Below are 10,524 nucleotides of genomic sequence, written 5' to 3'. Positions count from 1 at the left end.
TTTCTTGTCCACTCTTTGTTTTCTTTTTGTCTCTTCTTTCTCTCTATTCTTATGTCTTCAAGTGAGAGCCCTATGATAAGCTGGACTTAGTTATTTGAGCCTGCAATATTTTATCCTCCTTCAATAAGTGATAATGGTAGTTACTAATAAGCCAGATCAACAGTTATAAAACAATTATAAATAAAAGTTATAAGTGAATGGTTTTCTAAATCGGTTACAAATAAAACAAAATGCCCAAATTTTGCTAGGGGTTATATTATCAAGTTATGGATCAACGCTTTAGGCCTAGTTTGTACAACATGAATTTTCCATATCGTCCCGTCCCGTCCCGGCCCGTCTTATCTCAATATCTAAACATTACAAATAGAAACACTTTTCTTTATTAAATTTTTAACTTTTTTATTTAATCATTACTTAATCACTATAACTGTTTCAAAATTTCAAATAAAACACAAAAAAATTAACTTTTTCAAATTTCAAAATAAAAATTATATTAAAAAATTATATTCTGACAATATTTTAACTTTATAATATTTTTATTCAATTTTTTTTCTCTTATTTATCAAAATCCCATAAAACATTTCCACTCAAATCATTTCAATACTATTCACAAACTAATTTACTATTATTCATAGATCATCTAATCTCATCTAACTATCCACTAAGGGATGAAAATGATCAGTTATAATTACTTACGGGATGAAAAGGTCATAAAGATCGAATCATGCATGTTCATACATATTCTTTCTCATCGCCTTATTATTCACTTTTGGAATCATGCCTTAAAAAGTTGTAGGAAAAAACACGAGTTTTTGTGCACTAGCAGGCCGCCTGCCTTTTTTATTCCGTTATAATATGCTACACGACAGGTCTTTTGTGTCCATAATACGTTGGCATTTCTAATTTTCAAGTATATAGTTCAAGCTGCTGCTTCATTAGCAGAGGAAACCATTTTGAGAACATAAACAGGATCTCCCACTTCGATGACCTTTCCTTTCCCTTCAGCTACAGTTTGAGAGTCCTTCCAGACTAAATTCTGACCAAAGTAGACCTGCAGAATCATTTAACATGCCATTTGTGAATCATCTGGGACGGAATAACATAGTTGGAAGTCTGGGAATTAGGAGTCACCTTTCCCTTCTGTTTTTGAGTTGGACGCAAGACTTTGTCTGACCGGAATGCCTTGAGAGTTTCACTTACCTCAGGGCCTGCAATCCCAGTCTCTTGATTGATTGTAGGGACCTTAAAAAACACAGAAGTGTCTACGTAAATATTGGGAGACATAACACAGTCAATCAGGAAACAATGAATTTTAGAAGGTTCAGACGATGCCAATCTACTACTGTACGAGAAAAGCCCATGTGTACATAGTAGACTCATGGCTGCAAACAGGATATCATGTATCTCTTGCAACAAGGTACATTTAAGAGGAACATGAAATGTTAACATTTTAATTGTAGATTTAATTTAAATGACATATGGTGAGAATGTTATATTGATGTAGGACAATCTCCCCATCAATTAGACAGAGGTGGCTAAAGTTTTCTTTTCTTTTCTTTTGATTGACTATAATTTTAGATCTTCCACATTATCATAGGATTTCTATAGTTTTGGCCTCAATTATAAGATTTTTAGTTTCCAAGCAGCTCAAGCATCTGCATTGGGATCTACTTGGATATCATCAACACTAAATATGTTCAAATTGTTTACCTCTGAGCTTGAAAATGTACTCATGCTTCATCTCTAAATTAAACTGTAGTACTAGTATCTGCTCTATTAAATGGCATCTCTATGGCTCATCTAAGATATTTTGTAAGTCACATTTGTTTAATTCTTTTTTAAAAAAAGGGCTTTTAACACAAAACATGAAATACGCTGATATTATTGTAGAAGATAAAATTGACTGGCATGAGATAGGTAGAAAATGAAAAGAGGTAGCTCTTTACCTTACAGCGGGAGCATAGCTTGACACCCTGAAATGTGAAATTGTTTATCCGGATCTCTGTCCATAGATCTTCAGCATATGGTTCACAACCATCTACCAGGATGCTGAAAAATGCAAGTAAAACCTTTTAAAGATTCTAGAACTAGTGTTTATGACACGGATTCAATGACATTTGATCATGATTAGTGGCTGGTATTGACTTTTATAGTAGTGAATGCCTCTAAATATAAGTAGCGCAGAGTCCATTGATGCTCATAAATCATGAAATAAAGAGATGTGATAAGTGTAGATACTTGGGCCTAAAACGGTTAACTGGTATGGGATTGTTGAGAAGCTCATTTAGTGCATCCATTGATCCCTGCGAAAGATATGTTGAGATCCACTTTTAAGATTCTATGTGAAAGCAAAGAAAACTTAGTTTACAATTCTCAACTAGATCAACCTGAGACAACAGCAAGTATGGATACATGTCAGAAAATAAGATTTTGTGTCCAGGAGCATATTGAGGTTCCACAGGCCTAGTTTCTGATGCTGCATTAGAAAATGATTGAATCCATGATAAAGTAAAGATAAGAAATATACGTGAACGAAGAAACAAGCCCAGAGGTTCATAATGACGGGAAATCATCAATGGAGGCTGAAATGACAAAGAAAGGAAAATGAAAGTATGTATGCATTTTGTCTGCGAGGCTTTTTTCTTCAAACACGTGTGCATGTGTGTTACAATGTCAAAGCATGTGCCTCCCGTGCAAATTCATCCTTTGATTCAAGAGAGTTTTTATTTTCCACTAATGCCTCAGACAAAGGAATTTCTGCTTTTCATGGGTACCAACAACTATTGGACACAAAGTCCTAATGTTTTTTTTCTTTAAAATTTTCACCATCATAATGATCTAAAATTCCTTTGATCAAGCCCTACCAGTATTAAATCGAACTAGCCGGTAGGGCTTCCCAAGAAAATCGGAAAACCATTGTGATGCTTCATCCCCTTCATCCAATGCAGAGCCAGACCACTCCCAAACTGAGACACCATCTGCTGTTTCATGTGGTTTACGTAAAGAAACCTTGAGCACATTCATCCCTGGTGCTTTTAAGACTGTAAAGAAAAATAAGTCGTAAATAGTAATTAAGATCCACAAAGGAAAAAAAGTAGAGCATCTTGCATGTTTCATGTGGAATGAAAGGGGAAATAAGTTCAACAGATATAATACCACTCTTTTTGCAATATAACCTCCATACTATCAAAGTTGTCATCTGGCCTCCAACATGAAATATGGGTTGCAATCTGCCCTAAAGATCTATTCATTACGATGAATGAAATACAGGTGACGTGGCTCAATCATAGCGGTCTAATTATAGAGAGGCCGAATTGCAACTAATGTTTCAAATGTGAGGGTTAAATAACAAATTTAGTAGTTACAGGTCATATTACAAAAGGTAATTTAAGGGAGGGTTAGAGTATACTTTCTCCTTCTAGCCCATTAGAAGGCCGAACCTACTCAAAATGAAATCCAGAATACTAAGTTACTAACACCAACTAGCACAGGCCATTGAATCACAACCCCATCTCCAAGCTCATCAGTCCCACTAGAGTAATGCTAGATACAAGTCCCAAATGTACAAGCCTTGCACAAGTCTTTTATAAAAATGTGGGGCTCATCAAGAAAACTTGCACAAGTCTTTTATAAAAATGTGGGGCTCATCAAGAAAACTTGCACAAGTCTTCTATAAAAATGTCGGCCTCATCAAGAAAAAGTGAGTTTTTCACACTTTTCACGGTGGGGTTCACTTTTTTATAAAAGGCTTGTGCATTTGGGGCATGTATATATCATTTCTCTTCCCACTAATAGGCTATGAAAACTCTATGAAATATGAGGGCAAAATGACAATGCAGAGCTTAGTTACAGATGGAAGTATACACTAGTGAGAAAATATCACTATACAGTGGAGAAACAAAGGATTAAGTTTACATCTTAAAATCAGCTAGTAGCTTTATAAACAATCTGGCCCATATATATACATATACATATAGGACACACACACAATCTGGCCCATACATATACATATAGGACATGTGTGCCTGCACGTACCTAGACAGAAGAGAGAACAAAGGAACATACATCAATTTGATAATTCAAAAATTGGTAATGCTAAACCCCCTTCTATTGTGAGAGATCAATATAAAGAGTAAAATGGCACTTGAAAGGAGGCATGTCCTCACCAGAATTTCTAAGAAATTTTGTTTAGAAGAAAATATAATTTTTACAAGGGTTAATTACATTTCCCACACGATTCTCACTTGCACCCATGAATTTTGATTCATTGTAACTTGAACCCTAATCTGAAGTTTCAGCATCAGTAACCCCCCCACCCCCCCCAATTCTTTCCAATAACAAATGACAGTTAATTTTGACAAAAATGCATATAAGGAGACAAAAATGGGCTTAATTTTTTACTTTTTATATATGTTTACATTCAAATTAATGACTGGTTTTGACAAAAGGCGTAACTGACATCAAAACACCAAATTGGGGCCTGAATTGCACTGAGTATATTAAGTGAGAATGACGTGATAATTGACTTGGGGAAATTTTATTAATTCTAAAAAAATGAACAAAGAATTTACCCATATATGAGCTCTGAGTAGGTTCCCAACCCTCTATAAAAGCTTCACTTGGCAACTCCACCACAACTAAAGCAAGTCTTGGTTCAACTCTTTGAGTGCATGCCCTCCCTTTGGCATTTACAACAACCCATTGCCGATCCCAACGAAACCCTGCAATATCCATAGCCAACAGAAAGGGAAAAGTAATAAGCTGAATTGACACTGTTTTGGCCTTGTTTGGTTACATACAATTTCTCTAAATTTTTCAGTTTCTTTTCTAAAACCAAACCAAACATATTTAAATCTTAAACAATGTTTAATTTCAACTTTTCATCCAATCATTACTCAAACACAAATCAATACAACTTTTACAAACTCCAATACAAAAATACTCTTTGAAAACTTATACTCACAACTTTTCAACTCTACCTATCAACTTTCACAAACTCCAATACAAAAGTTATTTTCAAAAAAATTATTCAAATCTTTCTTTCTCCTTTACCTAAACCCAATAAACACCAAATCTCAAAAACTTCTAAAAAATTCTAAAAATCTTTCACAACCAAAAATACCCATGTCTCTAGTCCTGGCTGTTCTAGTTGTTTACGTGGAAATTTTGAAAACCTTTTATCAATATATGATGAGAAGTTTCACATAGCAATTATTTTTTAAGATGTACAAAAGAGTAGAATAGTTAGTGTAGAAGTTTACATGTGGGTTGGGCTCAGATTTCTTAGAATCATGAACAGCCCCAACTCGAACTAAAGTCTCAAATCAAGTGTCAAAATTGATAGTTTGGATTTCACTTTTATAAGAAGGGTGATAGTTTAGAAGGGTTAATATAATCCTCCTTAGAATTATCTGCACCAATCCATTGAATAACATTTTTCATATAAGAACTTTCACAAATGCTTCCTATGATTTTAAATCTAAGAAGTATGCATAAATATATGAATAATTCCACCAAAATCTTCGTTATGTTTTCTCCCAATCAATTTCAAGATTCCGAAGAAGCTCCCACCGTTTAAAAAATACTAACTAATACTCAAAGTTTTTAACGTACAGTTACTAACTTCACATTTCAAGAACATAGATAATCAATCAGAAAGTATACAGTTTTAACACCCAACCTCAAATTACTTATTCTTCCTGAATTTCAAATAAACTGAAAAAACAGAGATACACATGCACTGATGAAAGAAAATAATTCCAGAGAGCAGAGAGAACAGTCAAATGGGTTTTAGAAACCATGGGGAAAGAAAAAGATAAAGAAGAATTGAAGAAAAGGGTCATATTGATCTTACCGGTAGCAGTGATCGGTGCTCGGAGAAGTGAGATTCCGCGACACGACTTTACTGGGTATATAAAAATCGATGAGACCCTGGCTGCCATCCTGTGAGAGTCGTGTGTTTTTAGCGAGCGATATCAATAGCAAAGCCGTCGACTCTTCTGGACTTGATGGTGCTATTATAGAGCTGACAGTCGCGAGATGTATACCAACCTATTGTCTGTCTAATATGCATCAGTTCATGTCTGTTAATATAAACGTGTTTATCATGCTAGTTATTCCAATCGACATTTCTGTAGATATTGACAATTCAAAAATGCTGGGGACAACCGGCCTCGCGTCCTCGCCGCGGCCTCACGTCCAACGTGGCAAAATAAACGGCGTCATTTTCCAATTAATTTTTTTTGGGTCTTCAGGGGTCCTCGTCTTCCTCATTCTCAGTCTCCCTCATTTCAAACTCTTTCTCGAAACACATGATTGCCTTTCGTTTGCTCCAAACGCATATTTCGTCTTCGCCACGAAACGAACCCACGAAATCCCACGAAACACGAAGAGAAATCTCTTCGTCTTCGCCACGAAGCCAAGTCTTTCTTGATCGTGATTCATCGCTGTGTCTCCATTCACTGGGTTTTCAGATTCATCGCTGTGTCTCCATTCACTGGGTTTTCAGATTCATCGCTGTGTCTCATTGGGTTACGAACCCACGAAATCCCACGCTCAGTGGGTTACGAACCGACGAAATCCCACGATGCCCGAAGACGAAATCACTTCGTCTTCTCCACGAAGCCCGGTCTGACTCTTCGTCTTCTCCACCCACCTCTCAATCCCCTTCCCACTAAACAAACGAAACCCTAACCCCAACCCGAAACCATACCCCCAACCCGAAACCCTAACCCTAACCCTAACCCTAACCCGAAACCCTAACCCCAACCCCAACCCGAAACCTAACCCTAACCCTAACCCCAATCCCACCCCGAAACCCTACCCCCAACCCGAAACCCTAACTCGAAACGTAACCCATACCCTCACTTCCACTAGCAACGCAGTTTGGCTCCCAGGTAAGGTTGCATTTTCCAAGTTTTCATATCTGCAGTATTCTATTGTAGATTGACAGTTTCTATATCTGGGATTTTCTCGTATTTGGTTAGTATTGTGAGTTTCTCTTTTACGAAGAGAAAGTGATTCGCTACAGCCTAATTTGTTTGAGGTTTTTGTTTCGTATTGTTGTTCTGAGTGTTCTGAGTTTATGAATTTCGTGGGTAAGGATATTCTGGAAGTGCTTGTTTTCAAGTGGTGGTGTTGTTTGTAATTTAATTATATGTTGATGGGGTGTTATGCTTGTGTTGGTTTATAGTTTCATCATCTATGATGGTGTTGTTCAGAATGTAGTGCTGCTGTGAAGGTTTATGTTTATGTGATATTCTGGAAGTGCTTGTTCTCAAGTGGTGGTGTTGTTTGTAATTTAATTATATGTTGATGGGGTGTTATGCTTGTGTTGGTTTATAGTTTCATCATCTATGATGGTGTTGTTCAGAATGTAGTGCTGCTGTGAAGGTTTATGTTTATGTGATATTCTGGAAGTGCTTGTTCTCAAGTGGTGGTGTTGTTTGTAATTTAATTATATGTTGATGGGGTGTTATGCTTGTGTTGGTTTATAGTTTTATCATCTATGATGGTGTTGTTCAGAATGTAGTGCTGCTGTGAAGGTTTATGTTTATGTGATATTCTGGAAGTGCTTGTTCTCAAGTGGTGGTGTTGTTTGTAATTCAATTATATGTTGATGGGGTGTTATGCTTGTGTTGGTTTATAGTTTCATCATCTATGATGGTGTTATTCAGAATGTAGTGCTGCTGTGAATGGTTATGTTTATGTTGGTTTATAGTTTCATCATCTATGATGGTGTTATTCTATCATGTAGTGCTGCTGTGAATGTTTATGTTTATGTTTATGTTTAAATCTATGATGGTGTTATTCTATCATGTAGTGCTGCTGTGAATGTTTATGTTTATGTTTATGTTTATTCTATCATTTATGATGGTGTTATTCTATCATGTAGTGCTGCTGTGAATGTTTATGTTTATGTTTATTCTATCATCTATGATGGTGTTATTCTATCATGTTGGTTTGTACTGCCACTGTGAGTACAACAAAATGCTGCATTTGTTAATGTTTATAATATTTTTGTTGTCTCGCATTAACATACCCATGACAAGTCAATTTATTATTATAATATCATTTGTCCATTTCCATTACATGCTGCATTCTGTGAGAGATTTGAACAAAATGAATAGCAGAGTGAAGGAAAAGAAAATGGGACAAATTAATGAATTTGACTTTCCAACCGGCAACTGTAGCCATTTGATTTTAGAAGATGAGATCGATGTACATTATTAATGTTGCAACAGGAGGCAAGCGGACCCAATTAATTAGTTCAAAACACTATACTATATTAATTGGTTGAAACTTCATTTTACAATTTATAAAAGATCATGTTAGAATGTCGTCGTCATCATCATCAATGTCTTCTTCATCCTTTGCAAAACGTACTTTAGGACAAGCACATTGCTTCTGTAAGGTCGATGCCACATTGAGATATTCATGCACTCCAAGAAATCCAGAACGACCCTTCTTAGGGTGTCCAAAGTACAATACAGAGGTAATAACTATATTATTTGTAGTTACAACATTTGTAAATTATATTGATGAATATGTTCAACATCTAACATTTGTGACTTTGCATTTTCTAGGGATTACCATATTGTAAATTTTTCAAGTGGGCAGATAGTAATCAAGAGATTGAGTTCCATCTTCAAGAAAGAAACAATGATCTGTTAAGGAGGGAGAAGGAGGTCGAGAAGATGCTGGACGATGTGGAAAAGATGAAGACTGAGCTCCGTAAAAGAGTGGATGAAATCGAGAAGAGAGAGCTGGTGGTATTGAATAGAGAGATAGTGGTATCCACAAGAGAGAATGTGCTTCTAGAACAAGAAACTGTAATGAGGCGGGGACGCACACTACATCGGGTGTTTTGGATTTTTGTACTTGTCCTTGCATGTTACTTGGTACTGTATAAGTAATTTAATTGCTGCCTAGTGTTAGTATCTAAGTATTGGATTTTGTACTTTATGTAATTTAAGTTTAGTTGGGAATGGATAAAGCAACACTGTTTGGAGTTGTTTTCTCAATTGTTTGGTTTAGAATGCTTATTGGTTCAGAATGTAAACTGTAATGTTTTTGGTTTGGTTTTTCGCTTTTCAATGCTGATTGGTCTAGAACTATTGGACAGTAATGCATTTGGACAGATTGCTTTAGAAATAAGTTCTCTATTTTCTCCATTTTTTAATGGGCATAAAGAATCCTATTTTTTTTTTTAAAAGAAAAAACCAATGACAATTCAAACATGCTAAATACTCTTCATTGAGTTAATTAACCATAGCAGATGGAAACAGGATTCTTTATGCCTGCGTGAGTTAATCAATGTCTTCTTCATCCTATAGCTCAGTGGTCATACTACGCAGATGGAAACAGAGGTGTCTCATGTGAACAAATAAAACCTGCTTGGCTGAACAATATACTCACTGTCAGTTCACAAAACCTGCTTGGCTGAACAATATACTCACTGTCAAAAGCGTATAAAGCAACAAACTCTTATCATATAGGCCAGCAACAGACTTCATATAGGCTAATGTCATAACTCAGAAAATTTTAAAATAATACCCTGCGTGAACTGCACATTTAAAACCTGCTTGTGTAAACAATATACTCACTAATATAAGCGTATACAGCAACAGACTTCATATAGGCCAGCAAAAGACTTCAAATAGGCCAATGTCACCCCTCAATTACACTAAAGTGCATTAAATACAAATACAAATACACTAAAGTATTTTAATGACATCAACAAGCAAATATATTCAATCATATCATTGTAGCGGTCGCGATCCATCCAAAACAAAGTTCATCGACTGCGATCCATCCAAAACAAAGTTCATCGACTGTGATCCATCCAACCCAAAGTTCATCGGTTGTGATCCATCCAAACCAATTTGCATCTGTAAACAAATAAACAATAGAAAATACTTGAATAAAGTACTGAGTTTTTTCTAACAATAGTTTTTTCTCTTTTTCTCACATTTAACAAGACTCAATGGCTGCGTAGAATTCAGGAAAACAAGACTCAATCATTTTTCAGCTCTTCTAAACTGATGAAAGATTGCTAATCATCAAGAAACTGTTTTATTGAAAAAAAAAAGACAGGTAATAAAAAATTTGCAATATCACTAATATTACAAAGACAGGTAATAAAAACTTCTTTATGGCTTATAAAATATCACTAATATTACAAAGGAAAACAAAAAAGATCATGCAAACCAAAAAATTATACAACCAATCTTATATGATATGTCATGCCAGAAATTCCCAAATCCAGAACAAATAAATTTAAGCAACCGCACATTCCCAATCTTTTTAATAAATACACATTCCCAAGCATTGTGTATGACTCAATAGCCATTTACCCTCTGTGAAAGAGCCTTTCTCCATGTTTGACTATTCTCACTATCTTACCCCCATTTTAAGTAATTTATAATCTAACTCTCTGCCCAACTTGTAATATTATTTCATTTCTGTAAATTCTTCATTTGTTTTACTTACTTCTATCCTAGTACATATTTTAAGCAGAGATTG

General features: G+C 35.4%; 2 protein-coding genes across 2 annotated transcripts; one reads left to right on the top strand and one right to left on the bottom strand.

Annotated features, from left to right (window-relative positions):
• Window positions 1-666: 666 nt before the first annotated feature.
• Window positions 667-6,067, bottom strand: LOC108995393 (mitochondrial amidoxime-reducing component 1-like). The gene is made up of 8 exons (XM_018970962.2): window positions 5,855-6,067; window positions 4,572-4,721; window positions 2,865-3,041; window positions 2,388-2,476; window positions 2,239-2,303; window positions 1,947-2,049; window positions 1,132-1,242; window positions 667-1,051 (listed from the first exon to the last, which is right to left on the bottom strand). Exons 1-8 carry the CDS (start codon window positions 5,940-5,942, stop codon window positions 920-922), a joined length of 915 nt encoding a protein of 304 aa, XP_018826507.1. The 5' UTR covers window positions 5,943-6,067; the 3' UTR covers window positions 667-919.
• A 2,268-nt stretch (window positions 6,068-8,335) lies between these two features.
• Window positions 8,336-9,389, top strand: LOC118348188. Its single transcript, XM_035689205.1, has 3 exons — window positions 8,336-8,494; window positions 8,586-8,771; window positions 9,336-9,389. The coding sequence occupies exons 1-3, from the start codon at window positions 8,336-8,338 to the stop codon at window positions 9,387-9,389; spliced, it is 399 nt and encodes a 132-aa protein (XP_035545098.1).
• Window positions 9,390-10,524: the final 1,135 nt, after the last annotated feature.

The sequence above is a fragment of the Juglans regia genome, chromosome 4 (assembly GCF_001411555.2).
Source record: "Juglans regia cultivar Chandler chromosome 4, Walnut 2.0, whole genome shotgun sequence".
NCBI lineage: Eukaryota > Viridiplantae > Streptophyta > Magnoliopsida > Fagales > Juglandaceae > Juglans > Juglans regia.
Note: the sequence above shows the minus strand (reverse complement) of the source record. Positions and strands in the feature narration are given on the sequence as shown.

What these genes read in the sequence shown, in the direction of transcription:
- LOC108995393 (XM_018970962.2), bottom strand. Translation starts at nt 5,942, where the DNA reads ATGGCAGCCAGGGTCTCATCGATTTTTATATACCCAGTAAAGTCGTGT. An exon ending in AGCACCGATCACTGCTACCG is followed by an intron (nt 4,722 to 5,854) that starts GTAAGATCAATA and finishes TGGATATTGCAG; the next exon opens with GGTTTCGTTGGGATCGGCAA. An exon ending in CATACTTGCTGTTGTCTCAG is followed by an intron (nt 2,304 to 2,387) that starts GTTGATCTAGTT and finishes TATCTTTCGCAG; the next exon opens with GGATCAATGGATGCACTAAA.
- LOC118348188 (XM_035689205.1), top strand. Translation starts at nt 8,336, where the DNA reads ATGTCGTCGTCATCATCATCAATGTCTTCTTCATCCTTTGCAAAACGT. An exon ending in GTCCAAAGTACAATACAGAG is followed by an intron (nt 8,495 to 8,585) that starts GTAATAACTATA and finishes TGCATTTTCTAG; the next exon opens with GGATTACCATATTGTAAATT. An exon ending in TCGAGAAGAGAGAGCTGGTG is followed by an intron (nt 8,772 to 9,335) that starts GTATTGAATAGA and finishes TTCATCCTATAG; the next exon opens with CTCAGTGGTCATACTACGCA.